The following is an 18,675-nucleotide window of genomic DNA, read 5'->3' as shown; positions in this document are numbered from 1 at the left end:
GAAGAAATACTGTTACAGGTAAGCAACCTGTCCTTCTCCGCTGCGTTTGACACTATTGATCATAGTGTCTTGGTATATTTACTTCAAGACCTGAGATTCACGGAATCAACCTTAAATTGGTTTAAATCATATCTTGTGGATAGATCATTTGTGGTGGTCACCAAAAGTCAGGTTTCTATCCCTGTTTCATTGTCTGTTGGAGTCCCACAGGGCTCAGTCTTGGGTCCTCTACTCTTTTCCCTCTATAGAGTGATGTAGCCGAGGAGGAGAGTCCTTAGGGTCCGGACTCCCTTCTGAAGCTGCACTGGAATCCTGGCTACATCCCTGATCTATACCCTCTCCTTAGGAAATCTTATTAGCTCCTATGGCTTCCACTATCACCTATACGCCAGTGACACTCAACTATATTTTTCAACTCCTGAACTTTCTCCAGATGTTGAGCAGCAAGTATCATCATGTTTAGCAGCTGTGTATATGTGAATACCTTACTGGCATCTGACACTCAATGTGGCCAAAACCTAGCTACTTGTATTTTTACCCAAGCCAACTCTGCAATACTAATTTTCAATCTTAGTGGACAACATGTGTATCCAGCCTGTGAAGGAAGCACATAGTTACAGCTTCTTGTTTGATTCTTCTCTGTTGTTCGTTCTGCAGGTCCAGGCAATAGCCAAGTCATGTAGAGTATTATATTTTGTTTTTGGTAGAGAGCTACCTTGCATGTGTTGGTTAAGCATGTCCCCAACGGTGTTCCCTGGATATTCATGCAACATGGCATGTACCAAAAGTAGCATGAATTTTTCCCTTTTCCAAAATTCCAAAAACATTTTCCAAAAATGTTTTCACATTTTTGGAGGCTTCTATGACTCTGTTCCTTGCTGACTAAAGCCAGGTTCATTTATTTTTATTTAGTACAGTTATGGCTTGCTTTTCTTCTGTTTTAGAATTCAAAGTAGTGTATGTGAATTCCTGGATTATGTCCTGTCCAAGTCTACACAAGACCTGTTTAATTTTAGCAGTGTGGCTTTATCCTGTTATACTTAGCACATGGCCCATCGATTGAATTAAGGCTGAAAAACCTGTGTCCTTCTAGATGTAGTTGAACTCCAACTCCTATCAGTCTTAACCAGACTCTGAACTTTATCACACTCCCCCCCCCCCCCTTTATGGGAACTGGAAGGGGACTCTCGGGGCTGCGCGCGACCTGCAAAAACCGGATTTTATTGCACAGCGAATCATCCTCAAAAGGGCCTGTTCCATCCCCCGGTGCCAAGCCGTCCCCATTCAGTGCTGAGGGGCGTTAAATGTTCTGGTCCGACCAAAAAAAATGGCGTGTGCAATAAAGTTCTAATTAACGCTGAAGTTGTGATGGGACTTACAGTTAATAAACATCTGGGCCAAAGGTTCTCCATCCCTGTAGATGATAATTCAATCTGTTCTCCTACAGCCCTCCAGGCTAGACTCTTGGTCAATAAGAACAAGCCAGGGTCAATGTATGGTTTCAGACACTGTCTTGTTCTCAAAACCAAAATTTAAAGAAGCCATAGTTATTAAATTTATATGTCATAGAGAACAGTGCTTAGTTTAAAAGTGAATACTTTCACTCTCCTGGTAGATGATAGAAGAGGAGTGAAGAACTCCTGAGCTCTCCTTACTAAAAATTTTCCTCTTAATAGGAAGCTATGGATTTATTAGGCCTGAACCTAACCAGAATCACCTCTGCCTTCATTCACAGTTGTTTTTATATATCTGTGGTTCCAGATAAATACTCCCAGAGAAAATTTCATTTTATTGTCCTTACTAGCTGTTCAACCTGAAGCTATTAAACACAAATTTTTAACAACAAATGGGGCAATGACCATCCTAAAATGTGTCCCATTTTGCTTTCAGCTTAGCAGAAATGCTATGAGAATGCCTGAGGCAGTATCAGAGGCTCTGTTAGTGCAGGTGTTTGTGCATCCTTGCCAAAAATGGCTAATTTGATCTTTCTCTGGCATATGTCTACCGTGAGAACATTTGTATCCAATGTTTGATTTCTAACGTATGATATTTTCTCCCAATCAAAAGTGTGTATCTTGTGTTTTTAATACCTTGCGTGTATAAGTCTACCTCCCCCCCCCCCCCCAATAAATAAATCTGGCTCTTTGCTTAGTTAAAGCCAAGGTTAGGACTGGAAGTTATTAAAATAATGATAATAAACAATAATTTAAAAATGCTTGTGAAGAGTGAGCTTGATTAGAAGTCAGTGAAAGCATACATATTGATCATTGTCTTCAGACCTCCAGATGTACCACTCAAAATTAAACCATTTCCCCAGATATATTATAAATAGTGTGCAATGATGAAAGACACATGCTTTTATATTTATACCAGATAGGGGGAAGTGATTTTGTTCAGAAGGGTGCATCTGAAGGCGTTGGATTTCAAACCAGTGCTCATGATCTCAGTAGATAATTCGCATACCAGCCAAAATCGAGAAAGTGGCCCTACAAGTCATGACAATCTCTCTGTTATTACACATTTATCAGTTTTCTGCCTGAGACGCCCAGCAGTAGTTGACTCTGTAGATGACCAGACCTTTATTAAGATGTCAATTTCTACTTAAGAGTGAAATTTTAATTGCATTGCTTCCACAGCAGTTAGCTTAAGCACTTGTTCCAAGTTCACGTATGTTAATCTTTACAAAGGCTGGAAGAATTCCAGCAAGGGAGCTGAGCTGGCCAATTAACTCCATCTGCAGCTGTGGCTGAATATCCTCAGGTGATACAGCAGAGAGCCTTCTCTGCACCAAATGGTAGTTTCCCGTTTTCTCCATCATTGTCATGTAAGGCTTCGCACTTTGTCAGGCTGTGATACTTCATTTTCAGGTTCCAATTAATATTAATGAGAAGCACGACCAGCTTCCAAATTTGCCAGTTTAGTCCAGTAGTCCAGTATGAAATTAATAAACCTCCTCCTCCTCCTTTGGACTGGAGTGTGGCTTTATTGCGGCTTCCAGTCTCTTTGGACACATACAGCATTTAAACAGCATACCTCCAAAGTGACCCAAAGTAGTTTTATTTTAGAATGTCTGTTTGGGCCCTTAGTATAGCATAAATAACATTTGCATGAAAATTGCAGTCATCTGTCAACATGAATAGCTGAGAGTTCAATAAAACTTGATCTCACATGATCTATTACAGATCATTGACTTGTCTAGTTATATTTTCTTTCTCCTTTTGGTGATCTGTATTTGATGTTAGTGGTGCTTCATCATTTATATTCATTTTTTTAACTGGATCTTTTTTTAAAAAAATGAGTTGATTATCTTCCTGCCAGCTTTCGTCACTGTCCAGCTTTCACAACTATACACAGAAATCTAACATATTATAGCCTAGATGGGCCAGACATTGGCATTTAATGATACATCTTTGAGCTTGAAAATCTTAACTAGCTCTTTCTAAACCTTAGCTTTCTTCTCATTTCTTGGCTAGAGTTTCTATTTTGCTTTACGATTAAGCCAAAATATATAACATCTTTAACTATTTTCATGTCCTCATCATCTACTTTACATTTATTATTATTATTATTATTATTATTAACCTTTATTTATAAAGCGCTGTAAATTTACACAGCGCTGTACATACAATCTTTTTAATTGGACGGTTCCCTGCCCTCAGGCTTACAATCTAAATTCTGTGGTTATTATTTTTGTTTTCTTAATATTCAGTTTTTCAGCTCTTGTACTTTCTTCCTTCTCTTTCTTCAGTAGTCATTTCTATTTATTACATAGTTTTGGTTAATTTTATTGTTAGCTTCGTGGGACTCTTTTCCTTTCACTTGTATTTTTGTAAGTCTGGAAATACATAGAAGCTTGTTATAGTCACATACTGTATCAAAAATAAGATAGCAAAAATCTTAATTAGCTGCAGTGGCTAGAATGTTTGGGTAGATATGTGTCTTATGAGTTCAAATTAACTCCAAGCTACAAAGATTGGATGACCTTCGATTATTATCAGCTACCAACCTTGCAGAGTTGTTGCAGTACTGAGCTCTTTGGAGGAAAGTAAAAACAGTACTGAGTTCAGTGGAGTAAAGAAACATTACTAGATGTAACAGCAGCCAAATAGCTGGGATACATTCATAGCTTACTGCCATTTCTGTGGCTAGGGAAAGATTTTCCACTCCCTTTCCCCTCTGTAAGAATTGGTAGAGGTGTCTCACCCATTGTAATCTGGATAACATTTCACACAGTGGCTGGAGTTGTCTTGCAGGTATTTTGACTGTGTGCACTTTGCTTGCCTCTGCTGTCAGCTTGTGTTCCATTATATTTTTGGTAATAGGTGGCAGTTAGGTATGGATTATCCACTGTCTTCTCAAGTTTATCATAAGAATATAGGAAGCGTGATAATAATAAGTCAGATGATTGATTCAGTATTGTCTGCCCCAGTAGTGGCAAATATTTTCTCTGGAGAGTAGTTGGTTGGGAATCCACATCTGCACAGTAGATGAGGCCACAAACATAAATGGAATAAGACCCTCTTTTCTTTGCCATTCCCCCACTCTTCCTCTTTGGTTTTCATGGTGGAAAGGGGGATGCAGTAGGTTACAATTGGAAGGCAGATGGTTTGAGAAGAATGGCATGTAGCAAGTTGGAAAAGGGCTACTGGAATTTCAATAGTATCTAGGTTCTATGAGACACTGAGTAGCAGCATCTAGATTGGAGTCTTCTTCAGCCTTATCTGGTGATGTTAAGATTGAACATGGTGCCTTTCGCATGCAAAATGTCTGTTTCTCCTCTGAGCTGGATTTCTTCCATTCATCTTGAATAGAATGTTTTATATGGTCTGAGACAGCTCGTTATTTTTGTAGGTACAGTGCGCCCGCATTATACACGGCGCGCTTTACGCGGTCTTGAGCATACACGCTCAAGCCTCGGGAAGCACATGGGGTGCAAGGGGTGGTGCATCACACTCAAATGAATGGGCGTGCATGCCCATGGCGCCCCGTGCCCTGTCGTGCCACCACGCACGAGCCCCATTGTTTTGAGCATAGGCAGAATTCGCCTTACGCGGGGGGGGGGGGTCCGAAATGGATCCTTGCGTAAGGCAAGGGCCGACTGTACATGCTTGTGATTGTGAGATGACCAAATCTTCATAGATTATACAGGCTGAGCACCCCTAATTATAAAATCTGAAAACCTCCACAAACCAAAACTCCTGCTTGTTTGTTTCCCTTCACCCTTCCCTGTCATTCATTCACTACTTGTGTTGTGTATGACCTGAAGCTGCAGAGAGACCAAGGATCTGAGAGATGTATGTGCAGGAGCACCACAGCCACCACCTCAAAGGTGGAAGCAGGCAGCTGGCAGCAAAAAGACATGAGGCTGGAATGAGACGGTGGATCTGTGAAATGGCAGGAATCCAAACATAAAATCCATACCTCCTGCCATTTCACAGGTCTCCTCAGCCTCCCAAATATAGTACAGGTGCATACTATACTACTCTTGTATTCAAAATCCAAAAAACAAAAACAAAAAAATCCAACTCGAAAACGATTCTCGCTCCAAGCATTTTGGATAAGAGCTACTCAGCCTGTACCACACATAGATTTCTTGGTACTTTCTATCCCAGATAATCCCTTTGAACAAAATATTTTAAATGTCTTTACCTGTGGGAATTGCTCAAGAGACATCACAAAAATTTGAATGCATTCTTAACACAGTGTATAGCTAAACTGTGGAATTCACTACAGCAAGGGATGCTCGAACGGCTTTAAAAGGGAACAAATTAATGCAACTAATCAGTGCCTGTTAGTGAAAATGGTTGTATAACAGATCCAGTATCAGAGGCAGCATGCTTCTCTACAGCTGTTGTTGTGGAATGCAACTGACCGAGTGTTGTTTTGTTCATGTCATTCATTCATTCATTCATTCATTCATTCATTCATTCATGTTTACGTACTTCACTTTACAACATACAGCTGTTAGTACAATAATGCCATAAGATCAACAATATGAGTAATTACCCAACAATAAGAATGTGAGAATAAATCCATAAATATATCTGTAGTCCAATATATATGAAAACACCAATTCAGTTAATACAACTTTCTGAAACACTGTTTCAGCAAACACAGAGTTAATGGAATGTGAGTGCTGTTTTAAATCTGTGTATATCTGAGCATTGGACAAAAACCCTGGAGCCCAGGGTTCAAATTCCCACTCAGCCATGGAAACACACTGGGTGAGCTTGGGCAAGTCATTCTGTCTCAACCTCAGAGGAAAGCAAAGGAAAACCTCCTATGAACAACTCTTGCCAAGAAACCTCTGTGATAGGCTGTTTAGTTCTTCTCTTCACTTCCTTGGGGCTGCCATAAGTTAGAAACAACTTGAAGGCATAGAGCAACCACAATATAACCTGACATCCCTTCTCTAGCAGTTGGCACACTGTCCCTAGAAGTATGGTTAAACAAGACAAGGCTGTCCTATTGTTAGCAGAAGTGAAAAGAAAAACCAGAGAAAACCAATTAATACAGTTCTGGTAGAGGTTATGGAGGGCCACTGCACCCTGAATCCCCTGGAGCTGCTTTCCATAGACATCTTATTTTCCTGTTGTGTGAACAGAATGCTGGACTAGGTTTTTGGTCTGAGCTAGCAGGGCTCTTAGGGCTAGGAAACCATTAAAGGATTAAGGTGAACTCTTGAGTCACACCATCTGTTTTGACGATAGGATTTAGTGTGTTTTACATGATAAACAGCTGCTATGTCATCATTGTCTGGTTTATGAGAAGCTATTATCACCAGTCTGTGCAGAATGTTTTCCCTGTTAGCTCAATAACTAATAAGGAGAGGCAGGGTTAGGGATGACAAAACCTCATTATAATGGCTTCATCATAACAATCTGAAGATACCAGCAGCTTATCACAAAGAAAACTGAGAGGGATAGTCCACTGAAATAATTGCATCCAGCTGAATAAGAAAAAGCCCAAAGGCATAAGACTTGGATTCTTATTATTAATCTAAATGCGGTGATAGTCAAACATATACCAAGGATTGTATCAGTGTATTTCTTTGTTAGTTCGATGCACAATCAAGCAGTAATAGAATCAGTCTTAACTACTGTTATGTTGAAGGAAACAAAATTGTGCTTAACATTGTTACTCGCACACTGATTGGGGTCATGCTCTATGCCATGAGAAAGCAAGCTGTACATCTAAAAATAGTCATCCCCCCTTTTTGGGAAATGACATTGGAATAGAAATACTTGTTCAGCATCACTCCCTGAATCCATATTGTAACTGTGAAAAGGAACATGCTTGACAAATATAATTGTTGAGAGAGAGAGAGAGAGAGAGAGAGAGAGAGAGAGAGAGAACATATATCATTTACTATAATATAATTTTTTGGATTCCTACTTACTGATGGTCTTCATGTTCGGAGACCATTGAATTGAACAAATTGAATTAATTGTATGTATATCCTTTGATATGTTTTCTATTGGATGAAAATTGCAACTGCACTTTTCACATTGATTTCACTTACTGAAATGAAGACCAGTGTGATGTACTTGTTTTAAATGTTGGACTGGAAGTCCAGGAGTCCACAACTGGAATCCATGATTAGTCTTGGAAACCGACTGGTTGACTCTGAGCCAGTCACACTTGCCCAGCCTTAGAAGAAGGCAGTGGCAAATCTCTTCTGAATAAATCTTACCAAGAAAATCCCATAAACAGTGTCACCATATGTTGGAATTGTCTAAAACATGACAAACTACAACAATTTCTCTGGAAGATAAAGCAACCAAGCTTCCAAATATACTGTGGTCTAATAATCAGTGTGAAATTTCTTAATATAATTACAATAAAATTGGGTTCTTTTAATTCCAGCAGTGAAACTTTGATCTAAGTCCACAACCCTGTGCAATTATTTTTGAAATGAAAGAGTGAAAAAGGAGATTTTCAAACTTTAGCATTCACAGGAATGCTAAAGACCATGATGGCAGGTGGCTACTATGTCAGTGGGGCAATGAAACCACTCTGGTTTTTAATATACATTTCAAAAGGGGCTTTCCATGGTGCTGACATCTGCTCTCACAAATATGTTCTGCACAGTGGAAAGATCTTTTTAAGTTCAGACTGAAATCTGGAACTGACTAAACCCTGGAACCCCATCCACAGGGAAACCACCACCTCACACTCTTGAAAAGGCAGTTAAAATGACATATTGCTCCATTGTGAAAAAATTATGACGACAAACTTTGGATCAAAATGGCATTCTGACAAATGTACAATTTTGCTTGTTTGGGGTGCTGGTGGATGTAGGGAGCTGATGGCAAATGTTTTCACTTCATGCATTGCCCTCTGAATTGTTCCTCAGCTACTCGGCAATGAATTTTCCACAGTTTCTGTAGGACTCTAGTATGTTTATCCATGAATTCCAGTTGCATTCCAGTTGTTTTCAGTGAATGTATGTACCCACTGCAATCTTTTGTCCTTTCCTCAGGTTCCTGTGCAGTGGTCAGATATGGTCACATTAAAAGCCAGAATGACCAATTATGGTTTACCTAGGTATCAATGGCTTACTCATGCTTGGAATTTCTTTCAGAGGGAGGTAAGTATGCAAAATAGTGCATGATATAAATCTCAGTGAGATGCAATATTCAATATATTTCCTTTAGTCAGGTAGATTTTGTTTTGGTATGATATGTCCTATTTGAAAAATAACAGTACCATGAAGTTGTAACTTGGATCAGCAAAAGCCTTATTATTGTGATAAATTAAAAAATAGTATACAAATGTTAGCCATAACACTCTCCTATTGGGCTTCACATGACTACGAATAACTCCAAGTTCAGGATTTCATGAATAGAATAGTTGAACAAGTCTCTCTCTCTCTGGCTTTGCTTCGCGAACAAAGATTCAGGAAGGGCTCATCCTGCGCTTTGTACAAGCACGTTGGTGACTAAAAAGGCCAATCCAGGACAAACAGGTCCAGTTGCAGAAAGCACAGCGGAAGGTCTCCTTGGGTGATCTTTCCAGGTTGTGGTTCTTTCTGTGTTGTCATTTCTCTTCGAGACTCGTTCGCCGTGAGCTTGAACAAGTAAAGCTAAGAATAAACAAGTGAGGAGATATTTTTGGTCATTTGGACAGTAAATAAAGATTGGTTGACTGAACAAGTGAGGAGATATCCTGATTTTGAGGTTCCCTGAGTTTTCTGGGTAGTCACAGTTGGAAATAAGACTGGTGGGTTATACCTCAGGTCTGAACCTGGGTGGTAAATTTAACATTCAAATATGGAAGAGATGTGGCTGCTATCCTTCATCATGAAGGTGTAGTCTAACTTTATGATTGTGCTTTGGCACTTTGTTATAGTACTGTGATATTTACAATCAAAAGCACATTGATGTGCATTATGCAACCACTGAGTCTGCACAAGGCACCACATGTGTAACTCTATTTTTGTATATGTCAACTGAATATGGTAGTTAGGCATCAGCCGAATACATTCACTCACTTGTGTAAGGAAATTTATGTATGTGTAAGACACAGTCAGAATGCCGGTGGTGCATTTTCCTCATAAGTGAAAACAAACAGTTGAATTTGGACCTAGTGGAACCTTTTCATTCTGTCTCAAGAGGCTATGAATTCAAAAGGAAAAAGTCTGAGATTAGGTTTTGAGTGAAAAGTTTAAGAACACATCATTCTGAAAACTTGGATGAAGTCCAAAGTAGTATTTCCACTCAATTGCAAGTACCGTTTCACAGATTGCTGTTCTGTAAAGTGGCCAGTTTTTATTTCTTGCATGTAGCTGATGATGGGAACAGCCCTGGCTTGTATATTTTGGTCCCTTGCTGGGAGAGAAATACAGAGGATTTTTTTTTAAAAGAATGAACTATTATATAGTGAATGTATGGAAGTGCATAAGGTAAAAGCCATTAATTCCAGATATATGTTCATGGGCAGGAAAAGAACACTTTAAATGACTGTCATGGTCCTGCCCTCATTGAAATCTGAAATCTATCACTGTTGCACAGATTTCCTGTTTATTTAAATGTTTCCTGGCTGCATTTAAGTCTGTATTTGTTGAAGAAAGGACTAAATAGAGAGAATAGTTTCCCTCTTCAAGCTTTAAGCTGTGTTCCTCTTAAAGCACGCAAATGTTGCAAGCAGCATTGTAGCTTTTCTGCTAACATTCCCTACATATATATTTTAAAGTGTGGGTGTAGGTAATCTCTACAATTCTGGAAGCTCATCTGACAAAATGAACTCTGACCCATAAAAGCTTATGCCATAATAAAACTAGTCTGTAAAGTGATGGCAAACTTCATTATTTCAGTGACTAAATAGATTTGATCTCTAGAATTTGTTATTGGTTCTGTTTAACTCCTACATGTATCATGAGGTTAGTAACTAATTTTTTTTAAAAAAGTGAAAAGAAAGCTGAGGTTCTCAAGATACAGAACAATTTTGGCCTGATTTTCACATCACAGAAAAGACTGCTTATTAATAGACATTCCCTTTTGTCTACATTTCTTTAAATTAAGCCAAACCCTCAGCAACATTCCCTTGCCAGATATACAAAATCTAACTTTTGAAACAGAAGTACTTGTAAACTGACCAGAGGCAATTTTTGGTAGGTAGCTCAATTATAAAAATAAAAACACAAAACAACTGCTTTACTGTTATTGAACTATAACTCATTTGGTATGTGTCTCATTTTGAACACTTTGCTAGATATTTTTGACCACTTACACTGTGGTTATGGAATGTATTTACAACCACACTAGATCTAATGACCTAATGAATGCCTACACTTTTTATTTTGCTGAATATCATTTTATTTTGAAAGTAGTATTTTTAATTGCCAATTTCTTCCTTCCTTCCTTGTTACTTGCTTGCTTGCTTCTTTCTTTTCTTCTTTCCTTTCTTCTTTCTTTTTTTGTATGTGGGGGGATGCTATGTGCTTATGCAGAGATTTCTGACTTCCTCAGTTAAGAGTTCACCCAAGATGACTCACAATGAATAGAGGTTGAGGCTGGGAGAGTAATGCTAATGACTGCAAATCACAAAACATGCTTCAGAAGTAATCTCACTTGGGCTTGGCCACCTCCTCCAAAACTGATTTATGCATTGCATCCAAGGCAAAGGAATGACAAACAGAAGGATAGATTCATATTTGGTCTGGATAGTATATCAGACTTTTAGCAGAACTTGGAAAAGTTAATTATGGGGAGGCCAAGTCTCAGAATCCCCCAGCCAGCACAACTAAGGAATTTTAGGAGTTGTCATGCAGAAAAGTAAGTGTTCCAAACTCAGTTTGTAGTGTATGCTAATCATATTGGTCTCTGGGAGTGTGTGAGTGTATGTGTGTGTGTAAGCACATGGGCGCAGGCCTGTCCATGTGTGTCTAGGATGGAAAGAAACCTGGCCATCTTCTTTACTTTTTTATGGAACACCACACTTGGAACCTATTTCTCTTTTGCAGTTTAAGTGCTGTGGAGTGGTGTACTTTACTGACTGGTTGGAAATGACAGAATTGGATTGGCCTCCTGATTCCTGTTGCGTCAGAGAATTCCCAGGATGCTCCAAGCAGGCCCACCATGAGGATCTTAGTGACCTTTACCAGGAGGTAAGCTAGTCAATGACAAATTGCTTTGAATATTTAGAGACATGTGCTATAGTTGGACTGTGCCGCAAAGGCACATCATAAAAAGTCTTCTCATGCTCTTATGCTGATAACGGCACTGAGGACTAGAACTTGGGAAATGTTACTTTTTGGAACTATTGCTCCATTAGTGCCCTAAACCAGTGTGGCCAAGAGATTCCTGGCACCATAGTCCAAAAAAGTAATTTCTTCCAGATATGTACAGGGGAATGGAAGAAAATTGATGGTGGTGGTAACTTCTTTTACTTTGTTTTGAGGAAAATGATCACCCTTTGTACTGAAGACATTCATCCATCTGTGCACAAGAGCAGCCCTGCCGGGAAAGCCCAAAGACCTGTCTAGGTCAGCATCATCACTCCCACATTCAGAGCAGGAGGGCTATAACTAAGAGGTTGTGCAGATTGACCCTAAGGGGTGGCCTGCAGCCGCCTTCAGTTGTGCTGGATTGGGCCTGCAGCAACCGCATGCCACGGCCTGGATCTGGCCTTTCAGGATGCAATAACCATGACACCATGGCTTTAAGACTCTCTTTTGGTGCTGTGCCGTACGGACACAGTGCTACAGGAGCACTGTGGTGCCATGCACCGTGTGGAGTGGTACGCAGTGTCACGCTGCCCTGGGGATGGAGTCAGGGTGTGCAGCATGTGGACGCCACACCCCGACTCCACCCCCAGGTCAGCCTTAATGACTGGTGTGCACAACCTGTAACCCCTGTTTTCCCTCGACAACTGATATTCAGAATGATGACTCAAAATCAGGAAGCCATCATGACTGGTAGCCATTTTTAACTGTATCCTTTTCTTTTGTGAACTTGCAAACTGATGTGTTCATGCTCATGAATTCAAGTATCCACATTCACCTCATACAGATCTGGCTTCTCCACTGAAATAAATAGCCAGGACACTGAGAGCAGAAATTGTGGGCACAAACTCCTCTTGCCACTGACTGGGGATTGGTCTAGAAGAAATATGCAAACTACAAGAATTGTTTTTAAATATACAAAACAGTATTTGAAGAGTTTGAGCCCTTTCCAAAGTCTTCATATTGCTAACTGATCAACTCATCATCGCTTCTTACTAACCATAACTTATATTAATATAAAAAGGGCTCCTAGAAAAGAAAGAAAAAAAGAGTCTGACTTTAAAGAAAACACTTTTTCTGTAATTAGGGAAAAAGGCATGGTGTATTTGCTTGGCTATCCTTGGAATTTGCTTGAACTCCCCCTAGAAGCCAAGATGACCAAACTGAGGCTGTTATACTTTTGGCATATAGTAAGAAGGCAAGAAAAGGCAATAATGCTTGGAAAGGTAGAGGACAGTATAGAAGGGCCTAATTTCAGATGGATAGACTTGTTCAAAGAAGCCACAGTCCTGAGCCCTCAGTACCTGAGTAGAGCAGGATAGCAGAACACTTCCAGGCTTGGAGGTGTTTCATTCATGGAGTCACCATGAGTCACGATCAACTTGAGGCCAGTTAATATTTGCTTGCCTTCTCCCACCCCCCAAATCAGGATCTGTCATGCTACTCTCCCTTCTCTCCCAGGCTGGCCTAACTTTACCTCTGACTCTGATTGTCTTTCTGGTTATAAGGTGACTGCTTGGGTTGCTCACAGCAGCAACATAAACCTTAACAGAAATATCTATGGTGTCGAGCCTATTCTGGGGCTAGGAGTTAGCACCTTGTTTAGCTATGTTCAAGTTTGTACTAAAACTCAGAGAAGATATATTGTCCTACTGACAGGGAAGCATCAGTTGCTGGCTCTGGGCACAGGTCCCAACTTTTGTATCTTTCAGCTTACATGGATTATTCTTAAGGATTGTTGACTTTTCTTCTTTCTTTTGCTTGCACCTCAGGGTTGTGGTAAAAAGATGTACACTTTCCTGAGAGGAACTAAGCAACTGCAGGTGCTCCGATTTCTTGGAATCTCCATTGGAGTGACCCAGATTCTGGCCATGATCCTCACTATTACTTTGCTATGGGCACTGTATTATGACCGACAGGATCCAGGAAGAGACCAAATGCTGTCCTTGAAGAATGACACCACACAGCATCTGTCCTGTCACTCAGTGGAGCTGCTAAAGCCCAGCTTAACAAGGATCTTTGAACACACTGCCATGGCCAACAGCTTTAACACACACTTTGAAATGGAGGAACTGTAGAGTGATCAGCCAGTCCAAGAACTGAGTGTTCACGAATTTTTCAGGTTTCTGAATCCATCATTCTAAAGCAGCTGTATTAGAAATGTAAAGGGATAACAAACGAAGACATAAGGAAGGATACTTTTCCCCTTTAAAAGGTTGTGATTTTAAGTTTCTAAGTATAGATTTAATATTAAGAATAGACTGTTTCACACACTGGGAGCAAATATGCTCTCTATGAGACTACATAAATTGTGTAGAATGCTGATCATAGCAGAACAGGGCTCATAATCCTTTAATATAAAAATATTTGTCAAGAATCACCCATATAGGGTATGATTTTTGTGCTCTCCAAATTTATCTCAACTTTTAATGTTAACAACTACTAAGGATGGGTAAGTTGTTCAGCACTGAAAGCCTTACTGATAACAGGTCACAGCTAATCACTGTTTGCCAGTTACATATAATTTAAGAAACATTCATATCTCTTGGAAGAAATGTTGTAGCTAGAAAGCTACAGCTGTTGAATGAGTTGCACTCATATATCCTTCTTCCGCAATCATTAATTGCAGTTGGAAAAACACCCACTTCAGAATCTGAAAAATGTTCCAAAAGCCATAAGATTAGTTTAGGGACATTTTTTAAAACAACAACAATGTGCCTTCTTTTTTCTGACCTTTTAGGGGAAAGTTCTATTTTCAGGTTAATCTGCACAACCATAGGGCTAGTATTTTAGCATTCTCAGGATTCAGAAAATACACATGGACCCTGACCGAGCCATTAGTATTGTATGCATGGCACAGTAGTCATGGATAGAGTGATGGGAAGGGTCACAGTAGGGAAACCGGTGCTGGCATTGCCGGTGTGCACAGTGAATTGCGTGTGCATGCAATTCAATGGAAACTGTGGATTTTGCTTTGCTTACCTGTACAGGTAGGTTAAGTGCAGCACAGAAAAGTTGCATCTTTGGATCTGTCCCTTTTTGTCCATGTACTGCAATATCTAGGGCATGGGTAAAAAAAAATTCTTCTCAATATGCACAAAGTCCACAGCTTGTGGGCAAACTGATTGCTGGTTTGCAATCAAGGACACTATTTTGTTGTGTGAAAGCATATTTCACCCTTTATGAGATCAGGGATATCTTTGTATATAATAAAGAGTGTGTATGTATAGTAAAATGGAAATTCATATGAAAGTTTGAAAACCATCCTTTTGTTTTAGCAGCAGTTTTATTTAGTTGTTTTAATAGCAGTAACATGAAATGTCTGGGTTTCCCCCCCTCCTAAATGGCTTTTGAATATTCAAATTAATTTATGTGGGTGAAGGATTTTTTTAAACCGATAAATGAACATACTTGTTATATCTGAAATATGATCCACTTTTAGGAGGAAAATTAAGTGGTTCATGTTTTTGGAACTGGCTTTGTTGAAGAAAGATTCTAAATTCTTTCCGAACAAGTGATTGTTAGGGGAATATATTTAATCTTTACTCTGCTCACTTTTCAAAACTAATTTTGGTCGTGAAGGAACTGAAATTAAGTCCCTTGTTAAATCAATTGAGACTCAGAATTGTTAAACTCTGACTGAAATGTGCTCTTAGCCTCTGGGTTTTCTTTCTGTAGCATTTGAGTTTGGCCTGGCTCAATTGCTTGAATTTTGGAAGGATTTTGTGAATCATCTGCTCCCTACTTGGGATTTATTGTTCATCTGGATTGCATCGGTTGATTTATGAGAAAGGTCAGAGTGTGATAAACAGCCTTTTGATTTTCTCAGTGACCTAGCTCAAACAATATATACCAAAAAGTCATGGCTTATTTGAGTTGGGATCAAGCAGTGGTGAAATAACTCCCTTTTCCATTATCTTATCTCTTTCCTCTAGTTATGTAGTTCTCACCATTTGGCTATCCAGATGTTTTGGACTTCAACTACCAATATCCCTTACAACTGGCCATGTTGGTTGAGGCTTCTAGGAGTTGAAATTCAGAGGGTCTAGGGGACCAAAGACTGAGAATCACCACTCTAGAGTGAGCTTGCCTTCCCTTTGTGGAAAAGATAGGAAGCTGAAAAGGGGCAGCATAATGTCAAAGGAGCTGGGTTTGGCTAGGAGAGACCTGGTCCCTGAACACAAAGGGAGGATATGTCAGGCCAACCCTGTCATAGCTTGCCTGTGGAGCTGGTCCATTCCCACTCCTGACACCTACCTGATTTGGTGTAGTGATAGGCAGTCAGATGTCCACCTGCAGATATTCAGATGCCCATCTGGTGCCACTCTGTGGGGCTCCTACCATCTTGCCCATTGCTGGCACTGCTGTTTTAATTGCAGACCCCAGCTGTAACACATAAGGGTGGAAACGGGGCACTTCACTTCACCCACGTGGCCAGGAGAACCCTTCTGATATCACAGGCCATGACTGGGACCTGTGAGTAGAACAGCAGTGGCAGGTAAGCAGGTATGTAGCCCCTCTGGTCTATCAGCTGTATCTGGGATACTCTGCCGCAAACAACTGGCCTTTTAAGACCAGGTTAAGGTAACAGTTGGGCTGGGGTTGGACCAGATCCACCAATGCATGATCTTGGTGGCTCCCCAACCCTGCATTGTTTAAACAGGACAACACCAGGCTGGGGGGAACATAGGCCTTTTGATCTGTGCATACAGCTCCCAAGATAATTACTTCTCAAGGGCACTTCTCTTATGAAGAGGCTTTCTGGTTTGTTGACTCAAGATTCCCATGACATACTGTGAAGCCCCACTGGTGCAACTTACATGCATAACTCTATGTTTACCTGGAGGGAAGACTCCCTTAAATATTGAGAGGTCCTATTATCATACATCCCAAATGAGAAATTATGCTTTAAACACTGCCTACAAATCTGAATTGCAAACCACAGTTGGCTGCTGCTTTGCAAACTGAGATTCCCATTTTGGATATCACAAGAAACCAATGATTTAACAAACCAGGAAATTTTCTGTCAAGTCAGAGATACAAGAGACGGAAGAGGAAGCACTCAAGTTTGCGGTGAGCCAGTGGGTTCCATAAATTGATTAGCTGTTCTTAGTCATGCACTTAGAGAGATCATCACATCAGACTGGAAATAAAAAGAAAAATCACTTGCTTTTATCAAGTGACTTTTATCCCAGGGCAAAAAGATTAAAATATATTTATTGAATTGTGAAAAGTGCGTTTTACTGTATTTTGTATGTACAACATAATTATGATTAAATGTTTTTGCATGTTATAGTGATTAGTTCAAGTGGCTGAGCATTCTGCGGTAGCCAGTTTGAAGCTTACTGCATGATGTGTGCTCTCATGAGGAGGTAAATATCTGTAGCCTCTGGCCAAGTAGTCCACAATCCAAATTTGGTGCCCCTACATTACTGCTCAGAAATATAGAGCTGCAGAATTTTGAAAAATTACTTTAATGGACTGTCTATTAAACCACAAAATGGCTACTAGCTATTGGCTATGGTGGGAGATTCTTGGCATTATAATCCAAAAAAGTAAATTTTCTGATGTGAGGTAAAGTTTGGCTGAGAGCAATGATGGAAGACTACAGACTAGAGCATCTTCATATTAAGTGTCTGCCATGTGGCTCTAGGTCATATAAATCTACCGGACCTGTGAAGTGCCTCTGCTCTTGAGCAATTCACATTATGGGCCATAAGGTTTGTTCAGGAAACATATTTCATGGGGTGCACTCATCATGGCAACAGTACCCCAGGATCAGAAGGGATTTGCATTCTTGTGATTTTAAAATTGTTCCAGCATGCACTGGGATTGATAAGGGACAAACAATAAAACCACTACTGCTTTACATCTTGTAATGGTATCATTATCATTATCCAGTTGAGTTTTTATGTACTGTATATACTCATGTATAAATCTATAATTTTTTGTCTAAAAATTTATCCCAAAAACAGAGTTGACTTATCCATGGGTCAATATAAGTGCTGTACTTTAACTCTTATTTTAAAAAGGCAAGAGTGTAATTTGTCCTGAAAGCATTGATCCACCTTTACTCTGTACTCTCTCATGCACTCTCTAGTGTGAACACAAACAATAGTGCCTGCTGGAATTTTCTAAGTTCTTTGGCACTGTTTTCCTTTGCTTTATCCTTTAGATCCTCTGTTACATGCCCCTGTATTTTTCCCTTGACTTATCCAGGGTCATATCAAAATCCATAATTTTGGCCCCAAAACCTACCCTCGACCCATACATGAGGTCGACGTATACTCAAGTACAGTTGGCCCTTGGTATACGTGGGTGATCAGTTCCGGACCCCCCACGTGTACCAAAATCCGCTTATGCTCAATTCCCATTTGTTCCCAATGACGGTGTTGGAGGCCAAGAGGCCCCAGTACCAATACCCGTCGCTTCCGTGGCTGCGGCGGAGACAAGGAAGCTGGGTGACGGTGTGGGAAGCCTTGAAGGCCTCTGGTGCTGCTGCCCTCCGTGCCTCCTTTTCGCCGCCTCCGCACTTTTCCTTTCGAAGAGGAGGTGAGGGCGGCAGCAGCTCCAGAGGCCTTCAAGGCCTCCCGCACTGTCACCCTGCTTCCTTGTTGCCGCCGCAGCCGCAAAAGGGCCGGGTATCGGTACTGGGGCCTCTTGGCCTCCAACACCGGTATCCAGCCCTTCCACGGTGGCGGAGGCCTCGAGGAGGCCGGATACCGGCGCTGGAGGCGTTGAAGGCCTCCGGCGCGGCGGCTCTGCCTCCTCACCACCGCCGCAGGAAAGGTCCGGTGGCGGTGCTGTTCGGGGCCAAGAGGCCTCCAGCACCACCATCGGGCCCTTCTACAGCATCGGTGAGGAGGTTGGGGCTTGGCCCCTGCTGCTGCTGCTGCCACCACCACCACCGCCACCTGGCTTTTCCTGCGGTGGCAGCAGCAGCAGAGAAC

The 18,675-nt window shown here is 40.7% G+C and overlaps 1 protein-coding gene across 2 annotated transcripts in view; it reads left to right on the top strand.

Moving 5' to 3' along the window:
- The window catches only part of TSPAN12 (tetraspanin 12), an 86,115-nt gene extending 68,531 nt beyond the window's left edge, over positions 1-17,584 (top strand). Inside the window, exons 6-8 of one of the 2 annotated variants that reach the window (XM_089524353.1) lie at positions 8,483-8,590; positions 11,465-11,608; positions 13,498-17,584. In XM_089524353.1, coding sequence (XP_089380479.1) covers positions 8,483-8,590; positions 11,465-11,608; positions 13,498-13,803 — 558 coding nt within the window. In that variant the 3' untranslated portion in view covers positions 13,804-17,584. The remainder of the gene's footprint in view (positions 1-8,482; positions 8,591-11,464; positions 11,609-13,497) is intronic. The other variant, XM_089524354.1, reaches the window with a different exon arrangement.
- Positions 17,585-18,675: the final 1,091 nt, after the last annotated feature.

The sequence above is a fragment of the Sceloporus occidentalis genome, unplaced genomic scaffold (assembly GCF_023333645.1).
Source record: "Sceloporus occidentalis isolate IW3139 unplaced genomic scaffold, rSceOcc1.0.p SCAF_5, whole genome shotgun sequence".
NCBI lineage: Eukaryota > Metazoa > Chordata > Lepidosauria > Squamata > Phrynosomatidae > Sceloporus > Sceloporus occidentalis.
This window is presented reverse-complemented; position numbering and strand designations above follow the sequence as displayed.